General features: G+C 38.4%; 1 protein-coding gene and 1 non-coding gene across 2 annotated transcripts in view; both read right to left on the bottom strand.

The window, feature by feature from the left end:
* Positions 1 to 20,502, bottom strand: part of CUNH11orf49 (chromosome unknown C11orf49 homolog) — a 189,093-nt gene that overhangs the window by 94,967 nt on the left and 73,624 nt on the right. The window contains exon 3 of the mRNA XM_012803114.2: positions 6,967 to 7,097. Within this exon, the coding sequence (XP_012658568.1) occupies positions 6,967 to 7,097 (131 nt within the window). The remainder of the gene's footprint in view (positions 1 to 6,966; positions 7,098 to 20,502) is intronic.
* Positions 17,710 to 17,816, bottom strand: LOC111724444. The gene has a single exon (XR_002772743.1). It is a non-coding gene; the product is annotated as a U6 spliceosomal RNA (small nuclear RNA).

The following is a 20,502-nucleotide window of genomic DNA, read 5'->3' as shown; positions in this document are numbered from 1 at the left end:
AGGAGACTCGCTTGAGCCCAGGAGTTGGAGGTTGCTGTGAGCTGTGATGCCACAGCACTCTACCCAGGGGGACAGCTTGAGGCTCTGTCTCAAAAGAAACAGAAATTTAGGGAAGAAAAAGTCCCTTAAATAAATGAAGAGGAAATAATGAAGAAGTTATTTATTGTCCACGTCAGGTTTCTAGGAGAATATGAGGAGACGTGAAACACAGGTTAAGAGGGAGTATTACAGACTAATGGAGCCCATCGCAGTGAGGAGACCACCTGGAAGGATTCTATTTGGTTGATTAAAAAATTACAAAAGTTATTACAAGATTGCCCTTTGGTAATTCAAACAAGATAGCCACAACATTCCTAAAGTAAAGCAATGCTAATGCTCATGGAATGGTTTTTAGTGTTGAGGATGAGGTTTAGCAACAAGCAAAATCAAGGGGAAGTTTGAGGCAATTACACAGAGACCTCAGACCAATAGCTAATTTCAACCTAGACTGTCTGCACTTTCCCTTAAGATCACTTCATCCACCATAACTTTAAATATTTTATTTATTTATGTATTTATTTTTTGAGACAGAGTTTTACTTTGTCTCCTTGGTAGAGGGCAGTGATGTCATAGCTCACAGCAACCTCAAACTCTTGGGTTCAAATGATTCTCTTGCCTCAGCCCCCTGAGTAGCTGGGACTACAGGCGCTTGCCACTTTTTTTTTTTTTTTAGAGGCGGGGTCTCACTCTTTTTTTTTAAATTTATTTATTTTTATTTCTTATAGCATAACTATGTACATTAATGCAATCATGGGTACAGTGTGCTGTTTTCATATACATTTTGAAATACTCTCATCAAACTGGTCAACATAACCTTCATGTCATTTATGATAATCAATTATAATCTATGAAACTTTCTAGACTGTTCTGCTTCTTCCCCTAGAATACAAGTTCCTTGAGGGCAAGTATTATCACTTACTCATATATATTTCCAGCATCTCATACAGTGTTGATGTAGTGTTTTGAAACAATAATATACTCCAGAGTTAGTCTTTCTAGCTTCTGCTGGTGATGGCTTTTTCACTTACTTGTTGTATGACCTAGAGTAAGTTATTCAATATTATAAATCTCAGTTTCATTTTCTGTACAAATGACATAATGGTATCTATCTAACATAAGATTCCTATGAAGAAAAATGAGATAATCTATATAGAAACACTTAATAAATGTTAATTGCTATTATTATTAATACCATTTTCACTACATTTTTCATGCCTAGAAATTCCATTTGGATCTTTTTAAAATTTTCCATTTATCTCCAAATCATATTTCTGTTTTCCTTTAAACAGATAAGCATATTTACATGATTTAAAATAATTATTGTAAGGTCTTTGTTAATTCTATCAGCTATATCATTTCTGGGTGCATGTTTCCACTGATCGAGTTTTCTCCTGGTTATGGGTCATATTTATCTTCTTCTCTTAATGTCTGGTAATTTTGAATTAGGTATCATATTTGTGAATTTTGTGTTGTTGAGTGCTAAATTTTGTTAAATTATTTTAAAGAATATTGAATTTTGTTCTGGTATATATAGTTAAATTATTTGCAAATCAGTTTAATCTTTTTTGCCTTTAAGCTGTTGAAGACTCTATCCAATGCCCTCTGTATTTTCAGGTCTCTCGTATTCTGGCTAAAGGAAGAGTGAACTATCCCCAGGCCTGTATATAGGCAGAAGTAATGCTCTATTATGCTTGAGTGTGATATTGTTACGTTACAGAATTACATGCTTATGATTTTGTAATAAAAGATTGGTACAGATTACCAGCTTATAAAAAAGGAGCATTATTTGTGCATAATTCTGTAACATGATAATATCACACTCAAGCATAAAAGGGCATTAGTTTTATCAGACCCTGTGTGTGTGTGTATGCATGTATATATGCATAAAGCTCAAAATTAAGTTTTAACTGAAAATAAACTGTGGACAAAGCCTCTGTTGATTCAATATCCCTAAACAAAAGTAATGATTTATATTATGGGAATATCAATTTTTGCCAGACTTGGAAAATTCAGATTAATCTTTTTACATGGAAAGAATTACCAAAGTGAGAAGCTGAATTTAAAAGGCTGTTTACATTTCAGTATACCTTTTTGCTTCCAGAAAACTAAAGTTGCCTAGATAGCAAGTGGTTCACTATAGTTTTCCTGAGATTACCTAAACTTTACACACAGGAAAATTAGCATCATTGAGTACTCAGTTATACAGAAATACATTAAATCTCCCTATACTTGCTAAAAACTGGAAAAAAATGTTTCTTGTCAGAAGGGATTAGACTCTGAGTTTTCTACAGATGGCTTCATTTTTAGACATATTATGCTAAAGCTCTACTCTTCTTTTGGTACCTCCCAGAACAGTTACTTTCCTCTTGATAATGTTCAAATGTGTACATGATCTTCTAAGGAAGTTATCTGTAAAAAAGCAATATAGTAGCAGCTCCATTGAGTAGGTACTTGACATTGTAATTTAAAAAAACAGGGCTTAATAAATCCATTCTTTTTGAACCTTGCCTCCAAAGTTTCATTCATTCTGGATAAAAATTGGGGATTGACATATTCTGGGACAGAAAGATGTTCTGAAGTTTCCTGGAAACGAACTGAGAAGATATTAAAACTACTTAACCAACGATTTTAGGATCATGTAGACCAGTGGTTCTCAACCTGTGGGTTCTTACTTGATTAAGAAGCCTAACAACAAACATCCAGTATAAAATCTAAGTTTTGTTTATAGCACAGGAGAAACAGGAAGAACTTGGAGCTGCTGCTGCTCAGCAGCTGGATGAATCACTGGCAACTGTTATTAGAAAGATAAAGAAACCTACATCTGCTAAGAGTCTAAATGCTATGTGAATCCCTTGTGATAGTAAATAAATTCTTAAAGAGGCCCCACTTATAAATCAGGGGGAAAAATTGAAGCTAAAAAATTAAGGCTATCTGAAGACTGTTTTCCATGGTTATCTCCATATGCTGTATCATAGAAACTAGCTCTAGCTGTATATACCATTTTTTCAATACAGGGTTGATCATTGAACCTAGGATTGAACTGTATAGGTTCATTTATATGTGGATTTTTTTTTAACTAAATAGGGATTGAAAATACAGAATTCAAAACCCATGTATATGGAGGGCCAACTTTTCACATATGTAGGTTTCAAATGGCTGACTGTAGCACTCAAGTATGTGTTTATTTTGGTATACCTGGGAGTCCTGGAACTGATCTTCATATATACCAAGGGATGACTATAATAGGTATTCAACAAATATCTGCTGACTGAATAAGGGAATTGGAAAGAATTGGAAAAGATGAGTTCTAATAAAATAGTACAAACTTCATCTATACATTAATAGCTCCCAGTTTTGTTTATGTAGAGACCAATGGGATAGTTTTTCTGAGCTACATCACTTAAAATTGGGTCTACATGAGTTTTTATCATACCTATTACTGCGTTTATTCTGTAAAGGAAAATATGCTATCCTCAGTACACTAAGTACTTCTTGCATAAATACTGTAATAGAGATGAATGATCTCTAGAGTTACATGTCAAAGAAGGAGTGATTGAAGTAAAAATTGTAGAAACAGTACGTGAGCCATTAGTAAATCTGGGTTCTATTTCCAGCTTTGCTACCAACCCACTGTGAAATCTTTCTACAAGTTACACAATTTCATTACTTATAATGTGAGCACAATAATACCTACTTTCCCTATTTCTTAAGATAGTTGAATTTACAGAGATAGTCCAATTCACAGAGATAGAAAGTAGAATGGTGGTTTCCAGGGGTTGGAGGTAGAAGGAAATGGAGAGTTAGGTTTTTTATTTGTTTGTTTTGAGACAATCTCACTCTATTGCCCAGGCTAGAGTGAGGTGGTGTCAGCCTAGCTCAACAGCAGCCTCAAATTTCTGGGTTCAAGTGATATCCCGCCTCACCCTGCCAAGTAGCTAGGACTACAGGCGCCCACAGCAACATGCAGCTATTTTTTTCTATTTTTAGTACAGACGGAGGTCTCAAACTCCTAAACTCAGGTAATCCACCCCTCTTGGCCTCCCAGAGTGCTAGGATAACAGGTGTGAGCCACCATGCCAGACTGAGTCTTTAGTGGGTACAGACTTTCACTTTAGGAAGATGAAAAAGTTCTGGAGATGGATGGTGGGGATGGTTGCAGAACAATGCAACTGTATTTAATGTCTCTGAACTATACATTTAAAAATGGTTAAAATGGCAAATTTTCTGTTATACATATTTTACCACAACTTAAAAAAACCCACATTCCCACCGGCAACAACAACAACAAAATCTATTGCCCCTCTAATATTCTCACATGATGTCTAAGCCGGAAACCTGGAAATTATCACTGGTCTTCTCATTCACTTTACATGCCAAATCCAATCACCAAAATTTATGGATTATATCCCTGAAAGTGCCCCTTCCAGCAGCATGGATACTGCTTAGTTTTGGCTCTTATCTCTCACAAAACTACTCCAAGATGTCTATGTTCCCACCCCCAATCTAGGCAATCGTCTTCACCGACTTTTGAATGATTTTCTAGAACTCAGATATCATCTCCCCACTCTCATATCTAAAAGCCTTCAAATAATACCCAAAGAGTATAATCCAACTTTGTTTTTATGGCAAAAAATAATCTTTCAGGAGCCCTTTCATTCCTTTATAGGTTCATCTCCCCAATCTCCTTCACAAACTCCAGTTATTCTGCTCTTCTGTTTCTTTCTTTTTTTTCCCTCCCCCACTCCCTTCCTCCCTTGCTTCTTTCCTTCCTTCCTTTTTTTTCTTCTCCCTCTCTTTCTTCTTTCCTTCCTTCTGTAGAGACTGGGTTTTGCTGTGTCACCTAAGCTGGAGTGCAATGGCTCAGTCATAGCTCACTTATAACCTTGAACTCCTGGGCTCAAGAAATCCTTCTGTTTCAATGTCCCAAGTTGCTGGTATTACAGACGTGTGCCACTGTGCCTGGCTAATATTTTTATCTTGTGGAAACAGAGTCTTTCAATTTTGCCCAGGCTAGTCTCAAACTCCTGGCCTCAAGCAATACTCCTGCCTTGATCTCCTAGAGTGCTGGGATTACAGGTGAGAGCCACTGTGCTCAGCTTAATATTCTGTTTCTTAAATCTTCTACATTCTTTTATGCTTCAGCATATGACCTACCTTAAATGCCCTTTTCTCCTTTATCCATATGGATAATTCCTACTTTTCCTTTCCAACTTAGATCAAACAGCCAATTATCAGGAGAATCCCCAATGTATTTTTCACCCTCTTCTCCAACAAGAGTATGCCTATCCCAATACCCCATTCAGGAATTTCCTTCTTTGTGTTCACATTATTTTTTGCATCTACTGCATGGTATTTTAATATTTGCCATGAGTAAGGGCTCTGGAGCCAGAATGCATGGGTATAAATCTGGGCCTGGCACTTACTATGTAACCTTGCCAAGTTATTCAACTCCTCTGATCCGTGGTTTCATTAGTTATGAAATAGAGATTATAGTATCTACGACAGAGAGCAGCTGTGAAGATTAAATGAGTTACTACATGTAAAGTGCTCAGAGCTATACCTGGCTCTCAATAGATGTCATTAGTGATGATGGTGGTGGTAATAATATCTCCGACATAAGACAGATAGTTCTTCAAAAAGTAAGTTTAAGGATAGTCGGTCTTTATTGTGAAATGACAGAGAGATTAACTCATGGTTTTTTCAGTAAGGACTAAAATCAATCTCTGGCTGCTTTCTTTCTCTGCCTAGCATTCTTACTAATAGCACCCTGCCCTTAGTGGAGTTCCTTTTTCACAAACCACAGCAAAAAACAGACAGAAAAGAAATTTAAATTCTTTCTCCTTACATTTCATCAGCTCTCTGTCTTTCAGAATTTGTTTCTGTAGCCTTAAGTGTTCCTGATTATCTCTGGGAACAAATGGTATATGAACACCAGGCCTCAGGATCAGAAACACCTGGAAAAGTATGTCTTTAACCTGGCCGAAGGAAAAGCAGATACAGCATTCACATCCACAATACCTCGGGAATTTGGCTACAATTGCTGTTTTTTTTTCCTTTGTCCCCCTTAAATTCAGCAGCCCACTAAGCTTCAGGGCAGGTTTGCTTTCTTTCTTTGGAATGCCACTCTGTCTTTCTTTTTAACTCTCTCTTTCTCCACTCTTTCCCCCTCTCTCATTCCCTCTCTCCTTCTAAAAGATAAAATAAACTTATACTTTTTGAGAAGGATCACTAAGAAAGGGGCTTTGTGGGAGTGGAAGGAAAACCTGGCCTGCTGAACCTGGAAGTCTAGAAGGCCCATAAAAATGTGGATATAAAGTGACCAATAACTAATAGAAAGAGACAATCAATGACCAGTAGGAAAGGCCAATAATCCCTGGAGGTGCAGAGAAGCCAATGAAAGACTTACAACTAATTTCAAACAGAGAATACTATACTGCTAGAGACCTTTGCATCTGGTCTCTCTCACCTCTGCTCTTTCATGAGAGGGACCCACTTCCAACCCTCTTTGGAAGTGCTCTAAACTTTCTCTTTGTTTTTCCTAAATAAAATCTCTCTTTGTCACCCTGAAACTTGTGTAGGTGACTTTTACTTTCTATCCACACTGCCTGAGCTGCTTCAGTTTCCACTCACTGTTGCTCTCCATTACTGCCCTGCCTCGATTGAACTTTCTAGCTCAGCCAGGTAATTGAACAAGGTCACCTAGGTCAGGGAACCAGGACTCCCAAACCCCAACACTTTTATATCCTTATCTTGATTTAGAAAAATTCTTTTCTCATCCCACATGAAGAACTTACTGAGCTTTCCACTGAGGTATTCCAAATGCCTTGAATACCATGTATTCAATCTGTATTTATAAGGACAAAGGAAAAGTTTGAAAGAAAGGAAAGAAGTTTTAAAAAAAAAAAAAAGGAATTTAGGAAGACTTACCACCATTTTTGCCTACAGTTCGGAAGCACCTCCAGAAGGCCCGTAAAAACGATGCTCTATTGTGGGGGGTGGCTTGGATGAAGCTGAATTCCCGAAAGAGAATGTGAGTTCCCTGGCATACACTGTTAAAACTGCAAATACAAAAAATCATCATTAGATGGAATCCAGAAGGCTAGAATCAAAACGAAAAATTGAGACCAGGGACAACCACTGCCAAAGAGGGGAAAATCATTTTCCCCCCCTAACAAAACTCTGCAGAGGTGTCCTGCAGCCTGCAGTCCATGCTGATATTATGAAAAGTATGCACAGATTTTGTTTTGCTAATCAGCTGTTGTTAGTGTTTATGTCTTTGCTATGTAGTCCAAGACAACTCTTACTCTTCCAACGTGCAGCAGAGGGGGAAAAAAGGTTGGATATTCCTGCTTAAACAATAGTCCTATGGGGGAATTTCTACATACAACCATATCCCTCTGAAAATTCCTGGAGTTCAATTCCTCTGAGTGCTTCTCATATCCCACATGTACACACCGAGGAAGTTTTAACCAGTTACTAAAGCATCTTACATAGAGGAAAATCTTTGGGTCTTTAACAAGATGATACCGATAGTCATGTCTTTTTTGAAAATGCTTCTCCCTTTACCCCATTTAGAATTATGTTTCCTTAAAGATATTTTTTCTGTACTCCCCCTGACCTATACCAGCTGCCACAGCATGACATGGCTTATGGGGCCATAACTATATCAGTTTGGGAATGGTTACATATCTCCCTGACAATAACCTCAGTGACAAACCCCATGCACCAAGGAATACAGAGGTTCCAAACAGAACACTGAAGGCAAATAATAAGAATAAGGGTAGAGGCTCGGTGCCTATAGCTCAACCGGCTGGGGCGCCAGCCACGTACACCTAAGGTGGCGGGTTCGAATCCCCAGCCCGGACCCGCCAAACAACAATGACGGCTGCAACCAAGAAGTGGCCGGGCGTTGTGGCGGGCGCCTGTGGTCCCAGCTACTTGGGAGGCGGAGGCAGGAGACTCGCTTGAGCCCAGGAGTTGGAGGTTGCTGTGAGCTGTGATGCCATGGCACTCTACCCAGGGGGACAGCTTGAGGCTCTGTCTCAAAAAAAAAAAAAAAAAGAATAAGGGTAGAAAGTAGCCCCTTAAGGAGAGTATAAAGCAAAGCTCCAGGGCTCAAGTGAGTCACTGTTTAAGCTGGGCCAGGGAAGGGGAAAAAATATACTCCATTGCCTTTGGCTTCTCCTGCCAAAGAAATAAAGGCTGTAGAGCCTGGAGTAATCTAAAAATGGAAACTCCACCAAAGAATAGGCAAGTATCCAGTAATCATCCCTATCAGGGCAGACTTCAGGTTCCGGAAAACTCCTAAATTTCCTGACAAGTAAATTATAAGTGGAAAACATGTTAATCTTTGTGGAGAAGCAGATGTTAAACTGAAGATGGCAAGGAATAGAGGGAAAAGGGTAATTGCAAATGCCAGTTTCCATTTGTTGACCATCTAAGGGGGGGGGTCTGAATCTCTGAACAGGAAGAAAATTCAGAAGCTATCTATTCCATTTCCCATCTCTGTACCAGACCAACTTCAGGGGGACATGTCTAACCTGCTTTTAATATAGTACATTATCATTTAGGATAAAATTAGTTTCTTCCTGTTAATAGTAACAATGTTTTATGAAAAATCAAATTATATACTCTTCTTCCTTCATGAAAAACTAGCAGAAAACACTACGTGGAAGTATGTGGACAACATCTGGCAAAGGATTAGAAAAGAAGTTTTTAAAATGCAAGAAAGTGTTAACCATGCAGTTTATGGCTGTGCTGTTGAATTCAGGAAGGAAAAATGAGAAATAAAGCAAATGAGCTGTTAAAGGTAAATGCGGTAGGCTACATTTCTAGCAAATAAAGTCTGAAATGATAACACTGTAGCCTAAATGTAAGAAACTATCCACCCAAGTGTACTTCATACCCTAAGAGGAAAATGCTAGTGTGTAAGTGATAGTCTAGTATGTAAAGTAACTAGTGATAGTGAGGATTACGCCTCACTATCTAAAACAATTTCAGGCATGTTGTGGTAGCTCACACCTGTAATCCTAGCACTGTGAGAGACTGAGGCAGGAGGATTGCTTAAGCTCAGATGTTTGAGACCAGCCTGAGCAAGAGTAAGACTCATCTCTACTAAAAATAGAAAGCTAGCCAGGTGTTGTGGCAGGTACCTATAGTCCCAGCTATTCAGGAGTCTGAGACAAGAGGATTGCTTGAGTTTGAGGTTGCTGTGAGCTATGACACCACAGCATTCTACCCAGGGCAACAGAGTGAGGCTCTGTCAAAAAGAAAAAAAAAACAAAAACCAGACAATCTCAAATACTGTATTTCATGTAAAGTCTTTTACTGATTCTACCTCCTATGCCAAATTCCCATCATCTCACTTCAATTTCCATCATATTTCACTTACAACTCTAATGGTGGTCACAATTTGCTGCCTTGTTTTTTGTTATATGTATGTATGTTTTAAGAGAAGGAATCTCACTCTGTTACTGGGCTGGGTGAGGTAGCTCATGCCTGTATTCCTAGCACTCTGGGAGGTAGGTGGATTGCCTGAGTTCATGAGTTCAAGGCTGCCCTGAGGCAGAGCAAGACCTCATCTCTAAACAAATAGCTGGGCATTGTGGTAGGTGCCTATAGTTCCAGCTACTTGAGAGGCTGAGGCAAGAGAATCGTTTTAGCCCAAGAGTTTGAGGTTGCTATCAGTTGTGACGCCGTGGCACTCTACTGAGGGTGACAAAGTTAAGATTCTGTCTCAAAAAAAGAGAAGGGATCTCACTCTGTCACCAGACTGTGGTGCATGTATGTATGCATGACCATTGCCTTCTACAGCCCTGAACTCCTGGGTTCAAGCTATTTTCCCAGCCCAGCTTCCCGAGTTGTCGGGATTATAGGTGTGAGATACTGTACTTGGCTGCTGTCTTGTTTTTAAATAATTGGACTTCTTTCTCCCGCTAAACTGCAAATTCTCTGGAGTAAGCACTTAGGTTGTACTCATTTTTGTCTCTACTACATTACACAACACATACATAACTCCATAAATGTTTGTGATAGTTGATTTAGAAAAGCTTTTTAAAGTAGGTAATAATAGGTAGAATATATATATATCTTTGCAATTAGTCACACTGGAAATACTGAAAGTCTGTATTATATAAATTATTCAGAAGTCTAGACCTTTGGTCTGATACTTGTAATATTGCAATACTGGCTTTATTTTGATTAATATTTTTCTGGCATGTCTTTATGTCTTTAAATTTAACCTTTCTGAACCATTTTGTTTTAGGCATGTCTCTTGTTAAGTAGTAGATAGCTGAATTTTGTTTGTTTACCCAACCTCATAGTCTCTATATGTTAAAAAGTGATTTTTAATGTATTTGATTAACTTCTGACATCTTATTTAATCTTTCCCACGAACCATCCTTCTTTGCCTTTTTCCCCTCTTCTCCTAGTGCTAGAAAAGTGCTAGTAAAGTTTTTTTTGTTTTTGTTGCCCTTGGAAGAGTGCCATATCATCACAGCTCACAGCAACCTCAAATTCTTGGGCTCAAGTGATTTTTTTGCCTCAGCCTCCCAAGCAACTGGGACTACAGGCACTCGCCACAATGCCTGGCTGTTTTTAGAGATGAGGTCTTGCTCTGGCTCAGGCTGGTCTCAAACCTGGAAAGTCAGGTAATCCACCCACCTAGGGCTCCCAGAATTAGCACAGGATTACAAGTGTGAGTCACTATACCCAGCCTAAATTTTTCTTTAAAAAAAATATTTTCTGCCCTCTCAGTTAGAAAGCCACAGACAGAATCTGTAATCTTTTAGTACAATTTAATATAAACTGTTAGGCATGCTGGCATACACCTATAATCCCAGCTACTTTGGAGGCTGAGGTGGAAGACTGCTTGAGCCCAGGAGTTCGGATCTAGCCTGCTCAACATAACAAAACTGTTTTTTTAAAGTAGTGTAAGTATTTACACATTTTTAAATGTCTAAAATTATTTATTTTCTTTATAACTCTCTAAATGACAGAAGACCAAAGCATACTTTAAATAACTTATGCATACCCTTCTCATTTTCTGATATTACTTTTTAGCTTTTTAATATTAGAAAACTTTTTAAAATGTAAAACATACATAATTTTTTTTTTTTTTTTTGAGACAAGAGTCTCACTATGTTGCCCTCAGTAGAATGCTGTGGCGTCTCAGCTCACAGCAACCTCAAACTCTTGCCTCAGCCTCCCAAGTAGCTGGGACTATAGGTGCCCACCACAATACCAAGCTATTTTTTTAGAGATGGGGTCCTGCTCTGGCTCAGGCTGGTCTCGAACTCATGAGCTCAAGAAATACACCTGTCTTGGCATCTCAGAGTGTTAGAATTACAGGTGTTAGCCACCATGTAGGTTTGTTTTTATTTATCTTGCTTAGTACTTTAGACTGACTTCCATTTTGGTAAGTTCCGGAAAATTTTCAGGCAATAACTTCTTAAATACTGCTTCTTTGCCATTCCCTTCATCACTTTCTTCTGTCTCTCTCTCTCTTTTTTTTTTTTGGCCAGGGCTGGGTTTGAACCTGCCACCTCCAGCATATGGGGCCAGCGGCCTACCCTTTTGAGCCACAGGCACCGCCCTTCTGTCTCCTACTGAATATAAATTGTAGTGTCTCAATGTCTCTTGTCTTTATATTTTGTAGCTTTAATCTCTTTGTATTACACTTAATATTATTATCTTTTAATTATCCATTTTCCTATTATGTTGGTTTAGATTTTACTCTATCTAGACCCGGTGAGGTGGCTTGCACCTGTAATCTTAGCACTCTGGGAGGCCGAGACAGGTGGATTACCTGAGCCCACAAGTTCCAGACCAGCCTGAGCCACAGCAAGACTTTGTCTCTAAAAATAGCCAGGCACTGTGGTGGGCACCTGTAGTCCTAGCTACTTGAGAGGCTAAGGCAAGAGAATCACCTAAGTCCAAGAGTTTGAGGATACTGTGAGCTGTGATGCCATAGCACTCTACCAAGGGCAAAAAAGTAAAACTCTATTTAAAAAAAAATATATATATATATATATATATATTCTATCTATTGAATATTTTTTAATTTCAGTAACTTTTTTTTTTTTTGAGACAGAGTCTCACTTTGTTGTCCCCAATAGGGGACAATAAATTCTTGGGTTTAAGCAAGTCTCTTGCCTCAGCCTTCCAAGTAGCTGGGAATACAGGCACCCGCCATTATACGGGCTATTTTTAGAGATGAGGTATTACTCTGGCTCAGGCTGGTTTGGAACTCATAGGCTCAGGCAATCTACCCGCCTAGGCCTCCCAGAGTGCTGGATTACAGGTGTGAGCCATCGTGCCTGGCCAGTACTTCCTAAAATTAAGGAATTCCCTTATATAACAACAGTATAATGATCAAAATCAGGAAATTAAAATTGATACAATTATCTAATTTACAGACATTTCTGAGATTTAAACAATTGTCCCAGAAATGTCTCCTTTATAATAAAAGAGAATCCAAGATCATACATTACATTTAATTGTTATGATTATTTCAAAGTCTCTTTTAACTGGAAACACTTCCTTAGTCTTCTCTTCTATTTCATAACATTTTTTTTTTTTTTTGAGATAGAGTTTCACTTTGCTGCCCTCAGTAGAGTGCTGTAGTGTCATAGCTCACAGTAACCTTAAACTCTTAGGCTCAAGCAATCCTCTTGCCTCCCAAGTAGGTAGAACTACAGGCTCCCACCACAATGCCCAGTTATATTTAGAGATAGGGTCTCGCTCTTATTCAGGCTGATCTCGAATTCCTAAGCTCAGAGATCTACCTGCCTTGGCCTGGCAACATTGACATTTTAGAAGAGTACAGTAAGTCCTCCTTCAACATCATCTGTTCTTAGAAATTGCAACTTAAGTGAAACTGTATATAAGGTACCCAATTTTACTACAAATTAATTGGCATAAATAAGAGCTAAATTCCTATAGCATATTTCTGGTCATAAAAACACCACCAAAGACCAAAATCATCTCTAATATTAAATAATGAAATAAATGTGAGCTCTACATACATTTAAGAAAGACTAATAAAAACAAGTAAGATATTTATTTACTTAATTATTCCAGTTCAGGATTATGGGTGGCTATAGCCTATCCTGGTAGCTGAGGGTGCAAGGCAGGAACCCTCCTGGACAGGCCATCATCCTATCACCGCGTGTGTTCACACACAGTCTCACAGCCACTCAGAATGGGACCATTTAGACATGCCAGTGAACCTAACAAGCACATGTTTGGGATGGGGGAGGAAGTGGAGTACTAGGAGAAATCTCACATAGATGTAAGGACTCCACGTCAACAGTGGCTGGCCAAGAATTGATTTTTTTCATTTCCCAAGTTATAAAGCAAAATGACCTTGAATGGAACAATGTTATTTGAGGACCTGCTGTACAGGTTATTTTTATTATACCGAATGTACTTTGACTTGGTTTTGTCTGATGCTTCCTCTTGATTAGATTCAGGTTATGTCCTTCTGACAGGATTATCAAAAAGGATGCTGACTCGTCAGTGTATTACATCAGGAGGTATTTGCTGTTGATTAGTTACTGGTGACATAACTTTATTTGGTTAAAGTGGCTTCTGCTAAGTTTTTCCACTGTAAAGTGACCTTTTGTAATGAATAAGTATCTTGTGGAAAGAAATTTTGAAGCTGTGGGAATATATTATTACTCTTTAAACTTCCATTCAAAAATTTCAGCATCTATTAATAATTTTGCCAGAAGCAACAACTGTAATGGTTTTGCCAAATAGTGATCATTTTCTTAATTATGTTATTTAATCTACATTTTTTAAGTGGAGCTTCTACAATAAGGATGAGCTTTTCCTTCTTATTTATTATCAATGTGGATTCATGGATTCTTACTTTATTCAACAGTTCATAATCCTTTACTATCATTATTTATTTTTATGCTCAAATGATCCCAGATTTGGCCATGGAAGCCCTTCAAGCTGACTTCTATGTCCTTTTAACATGTTCACATAATTCTGTGATTACTTCCTTCCTTTTTGACAGAGTAAGATGTTCCAGGATCATCTTGTTCTTTCTTTGTCCCACCCCGGAACCAGCCATTCCTCTGAGAGGCCCAGTTGGTTTTAGGAAAGAACAGAGTTTAAAACTGAGATGTAGGTGTGTTTATTGCTCCATGTGTATCACTGCTTCTATGCTCTGAGAAAACAAGGTTAAGAAACAGATGAAATTTTTATATATACACATACTACATGTGCAAATGCACCTCTATATCTATTTCTATATATCTACCTATATACATATACCCCATTAGTTCACACTGATTCAATTTCAGTTCAACACCACAGAGTACATTTTATCCTTTCCCTTTTCCATATCTGAAACTTCCTTTTTCCCCACAGTGAGAAATCTGGCTTATATTATCTATAATATGTTTACTTATTTGCTTAATCCTAAAATGTACTGACATGGATAGCCCATATTTCTGTGAAAAAGAAGTCTACTAATTAGGGTTTAATGCTTGTTTAGAGTTGTTTTTAGTCTGAAATATAATTTTCCTCATTTGTTGCAGCTTATATTCAATTTTAGGGTCCTCCAACTTTGTCAATTATATATATTTTTATCACTTGTATAAATGAAACATTAACATAGTTCCAAAAGTAAGTACAAAAATTATTTTCAGATAAATGAACTTTCCCTCACTCCATTTTCATCTTTTTTCTTTTGAGACAGAGTCTCAAGCTGTCACCCTGGGTAGAGTGCTGTGGGGTTATAGCTCACAGAAACCTCCAACACTTGGGTTCAAGCAATTCTCTTGCCTCAGTTTTTTTTAGTATTGATTTTGTTTAGGCTGGTCTCAAACTCCTGAGCTCAGGCAATCCACCTGCTTCAGCCTCCCAGAGTGCTAGGATTAGAGGCATGACCCACCCACCCAGCCTTCCACTTTCATCTTTTCATTCCATTCCACTAAAACCCTATAGGTAATGAATCTCATTGGTTTATTGTTCCTGTGTGCATATTTCTCAAATGAGCAGACATGCGCACATATAGTTGATCCTTGAACAACATGAGTTTAAACTACATGGATCCATACTTATATGCGCATTTTTTTCAATAAATATATTGGAAAATTTGGGGGATTTATGACAATTTGAAAAAACTTGCAAACTGTGTAGCTTAGAAATTATTTTAAAAATGAAGAAGAAGGTGGGCCAGGCAGAGTGGCTCATGTCTGTAATCCTAGCACTCTGGGAGGTCAAGCCAGGAGGATCTCTTGAAGCTGGGAGTTCAAGACCAGCATAAGCAAGAAGACCACATCTCTACTAAAAATATAAAAATTAAGCGATGCCTATGGCTCAGTGAGTAGGGTGACAGCCCTATATACCAAGGGTGGCGGGTTCAAACCCGGCCCCAGTCGAAATGCAACCAAAAAATGTGGGTGTTGTGGTGGGCGCCTATAGTCCCAGCTACTCGGGAGGCTGAGGCAAGAGAATTGGTTAAGCCTAGGAGTTGAAGGTTGCTGTGAGCTGTGTGATGCCACAGCACTCTACCGAGGGCGATAAAGTGAAACTCTGTCTCTACAAAAAGAAAAAAAAATTAGCTGAGTGCTTTGTTGAGCACCTGTAGTCTCAGCTATTTGGGAGGCTGAGGCAAGAGGATAACTTGAGCCCGGGAGTTTGAGGTTGCTATGAGCTAGGCTGAGGCTGACACCATGGCACTCTACCCAGGGCAACAGATGAGAAAAAAATTTAAAAATATTATGTCATTAATGCAAAAAATATATTTATATATTAGTCTATTTTATCATTTACTACCCTAAAGTATATACAAATCTATCATTAAAAAGTTAAATTTATTAAAACTTAACGCACACATTTATAGACCATATTGCAGTTATGAGAAATGTAAACAAACATAAACATATAGTATTAAACCATAACTGCATAAAATTAACTGTAGTACATGCTATACTGCTACAATAATTTCCCAGTCCCTTCCCATTGATATTGCAGTGAGCTCAAGTGTTGCATATATCCCCTCTCCTCATGAGTAGTTCATCTCTCCAGTAAATTGGATACTGTAGCAAAAAGAAAATCTCTTATGGTTCTCCTATATTTTTCATTGTTTCATGCAATGATATAAACCTCAAATGAGACTTACATTTATTCCCATAGTGATGCTGGAAGTGCTCTCAAGAAGCAGAGAAAAGCTCACACCTGTAATTCTAGCACTCTGGGAGGCTAAGGTGGATGGAATGCTTAAGCTGAGGAGTTCGAGATCAGCCTGATCAAGAGTGAAACCCAACCCTCTACTAAAAATAGAAAAACTAGCTGGACGTAGTGGCAGGCCACCCATAGTTCCAGGTACTGGGGAGGCTGAGGTAAGAGCATCTCTTGAGCCCAAGGGTTTGAGGTTGCTGTGAGCTATGATGACACCATAGCACTCTATCCAGGGCTACCGAATGAGACTCTGTCTCAAGGAAAAAAAAAAAGCAGAGAAAAGTAAAATTTAACAAGAAAAAGTTAAATTGTTTGATATGTACTATAGATTGAGGCCTGCAGCTGTGGTTATCTACCATTTCAAGTTGAATCTACCTTTTTTTATAGGATCACTGTAAAAAAAGAAAAGGATATTTGTGAAGTAGTCCCTGCAGCCATGCCAGCAGGTGCAAAACCCATGCACTTTTTGTGAAGTATCTTTTTATCTCATTTTGAGAATGCAGGAAGTCTTTTTATGTTTTTTGGGGGGTTTTGTTTGTTTTTGAGACAGAGTTTTGTTCTGTCTCCCTAGCTAGAGTGTAGTGTAACTGGAGTATAACTTCCAGCTCCTGGGCTCAAGCCATCCTCTTGCCCCAGCCTCCTAAGTGGTTAGGATGCTACAGGCACATGTAACAATGCCCAGCTAATTTTTCTAGTTTTAGCAGATATGGAGTTTCATTCTTGCTCAAGCTGGTCTTGAAGTCCTGAGCTCAAGTGATCTTCCCACATCGGCCTCCCAAAGTGTGAGGATTATAGGCATGAGCCATCACCACACCCCACTGATTGCTATAAGGAAGACATACCTATAGACTCTAATATGATTTGAGAAAAAGTAAAATTATTATATAACAAGTTAAAGCAAAAGTAAGGTGAATGACCTAAAGCTGGAGGATTTATTAATTCCAGCAAAGGATGGCTTTAAAAATGTCAAAATAATAAGAGAAGCAGTTTCTACCGATGAAGAGGCAGCAGACAAGTTCCCAGATACTATTAAGAATATTAATAAGGTACCCTAGAAGTGCATTAATGTACATAGTTACCATTCAATAAATTAAAAAAAAGAATATTAATAAGGAGGCTAGATGTAGTGGCTCATGCCTGTAATCTCAGCACTTTGGGAGGTCAGGAGCTCAAGACCAGCCCAGGTAACATAGAAAGACCTCTACTTCTACCTAATTAAAAACTTAGCAAGCTGCAGTGGTAGGCATCTTTAGATCCAGCTACTTGAAAGGCTAAGGCAGGAGGATCGCTTGAGCCCAAGAGTTTGAGATTACAGTGAGTTATAATCATGCTACTGCTCCAGCCTGGGCAACAGAGAAAGAGCTTGTCTCAAAAAATAAAATAAAATAAAAAGCCAGAAACGAAAAGGAAAAAAGAAAATTATTGAGGAGGAAGATACCTTACTGAAGAGATTTTTTTGTTTTGTTTTGTTTTTTAAATATGGAACGCTTCACGAATTTGCATGTCATCCTCACGCAGGAGCCATGCTAATCTTCTCTGTATGATTCCAATTTTAGTATATGTGCTGCCAAAGTGAGCACTTGAACAGGTTTTTAATACAGATGAAAGTACCTTACTCTGGATAAAAAATGCCACAAAGGACACTTATGGGAAGAAAAGAGAGCATCAGGATTTAGAACAGGAAGAGGTTAACTATACTGTTTTGTACAAATCCAGTTGGGTTTATAATCAGGACTTCCATAATCTATAAAGCTGCTAACTCTCAAGCCTTGAAAGGAAAATATAAAACATCAGCTGCCAGTTTTGGATGTACAACAAGCAAATCTGGACAGTGAGAACCCTTTTTCTGGAGTGGTTTCATTGATGCTTGCTGAAGTCAGGAAGTACCCTGCCAGTAAGAGACTGCCTTTTAAAGTTTTTTGATATTGGACAATGCCTCTGGCTACCCAGAACCTCATGAGTTCAACACCAAAGATATCAAAGTGGTCTACATACCCCTAACTACAACAACTCTAATTCACCCTCTAGGTCATGGGCTCATAAGGACTTTAAAGGCTCATTACTGTAGGGATGAAAGGAAACTTTTCTTCACCCTACAAGGTTCGCTGAAAGATCAGTAAGAGAAAGAAATTTATTTACCTTATGCAAGGGGACAATCTGAGTGATTACTCAGTATCCCAGTGGGGTCCAGAAATTTAGAGGGGAGTGGGAGATGAGAAATATAGGTAATTCTGTTTATAAATGGTTATTAGGGATGGGAGGACTTGTAAATTATTCTCTCTGCAAATTAAATTAACCTGAGAGACAGATATTATATTTAAAATGATTTGGGCCAGGTCTGGTTAATCTTTCTTATACTGAGATAACCGGGGAGAGAAGAGAAAGGAAAGCCAATTATTCGTTTGATGGGTATGTCCAGTTTTATGCAGACAGAGGGAAAGCCCCTTTCAACTCCTGTTGATCTGTAAGGGCCTTTAATTCAAAATACTATTTATACCAAGGTTATATTTGGGGGTAAAACTTCCTGAGCTCCTTCATTACACATTACACTCTATGGAAAGAACTGTCAATACTATAGAAGAGAACCCTGATAGAACATCATGAAAGTCTGGAAGGATTATAATAAACCATTGAAGATGCCATTGTTGTTACAGAAAAGCCATGAAAGCCATCATGCCTGAAACAATAAATTCCTGCTGGTGAAAACTGTGTCCAGATGTTGTACATGACTTCACAGGATTTACAATAAATCTGATCACGGAAACCATGAAAAAGACTGTGGATACGGCAAAAAAAGGTAGGGGATAAAGAGTTTCAACATACAGATCTTGAAGAAATTCAAGAGCTAATAGACACCATGCGAGAAGAATTAACAGAAAATGACTTGATGGAGATGAGTGCTTCTGAGCCAGTGCCAGAGGAAGAAGACATAGAAGAAGCAGTGCCAGAAAACAAACTGACATTAGGCAATCTGGCAGAAGGGCTTTGATTATTCCCAACTGCTTTTGACGTCTTTCACAACATGAACCCTTCTATGATGTGGGCACTACAACTAAAGCATGGTGGAGGAAAGATTGGTACCATATAGAAACATTTTTAAAGAAACAAAAAAGCTAAACTGTCAGATGGAAATTATGATGTATTTCCATAAAACTACATACATTCAATGTGGCTTCTGCTTTCCCTTCTACTTCCTCTACCCCTTCAGCCTCTGCCAGCCTTGAGACAACAAGACTAACCACTCCTCTTCTGCCGCACAATTTTTTTTTCCTTAGAATCTCACTTTGTTGCACTGGGGTTGAGTGCTATGGTGTCATCGTAGCTAACAGCAACCTCAAACTCTTGGGCTCAAAAGATTCTCATGCCTCAGCTTCCTGAGTAGCTGGGACTACAGGCACGCACCACAACATCCAGCTAATTTTTCTATTTTTAAAAGAGATGGGGTCTTGCTCAGGCTGGTCTCAAACTCCTGAGCTCAAGTAATCTGCCCCTCTTGGCCTCTCAGAGTGCTAAGATTACAGGTGTGAGCCACTGACCAGCCATCCTTACCCTACTTAACATGAAGACAAGGAATAAGACCTTTATGATGATCCACTTCCACTTAATCAATAGTAAATATATTTTTTCTTCCTTCTGATTTTTTTTTTAAGATGGGGGTCTTGCCCTGTCATTCATTCTTGGCTTTTGTGTAGCTGCATCATAGCTCACTGCAGCCTTGAACTTTTGGGCTCAAATGATCCTCCTGCCTCAAACTCCTGAGCTGGGACTACAAGTGTGTGCCATCATGCCTAATTTTTAAAATTTTTGTAGAGACAGGATCTCACTATGTGCCCAGGCTAGTCCTGAATTTAAATAATTCTCTTGCCTTAGCCTCCCAATGTGCTGAGATTACAGTAGGCTTGAGCCACTGCACCCAGCCCTATGAATTTTTAGTAACATTTTCTTTTCTCTATCTTACTTTATTGTAGAGTATATAATACACATAACATACAAAAATTGACTGTTTATGTTATTGATAAAGCTTCCAGTCAACAGCTGGCTATTAGTAGTTATGTTCTGGTGGAGTTCAAAGTTATATATGGATTTCTTACTACATGGTGGAGCGGTGGCACTCCTAACCCCTAAATTGTTCAAGGGTCAACTGTATTTTTATTTCTTCTTTCTTACGCAAAAGGTAGCATAACACAAATATTCTTTTGTCTAATTCATATGATCTGATTGTTTCTTTTTAGCCTGTGATAAATAAGAAGTTCAAGAAATCCATGA

Source organism: Otolemur garnettii, unplaced genomic scaffold (genome assembly GCF_000181295.1).
Source record: "Otolemur garnettii isolate 467f Iridium unplaced genomic scaffold, OtoGar3 scaffold00001, whole genome shotgun sequence".
Lineage (NCBI taxonomy): Eukaryota > Metazoa > Chordata > Mammalia > Primates > Galagidae > Otolemur > Otolemur garnettii.
The sequence above is the reverse complement of the archived record's forward strand: the minus strand, read 5'-3'. Positions and strand labels throughout refer to the sequence as shown.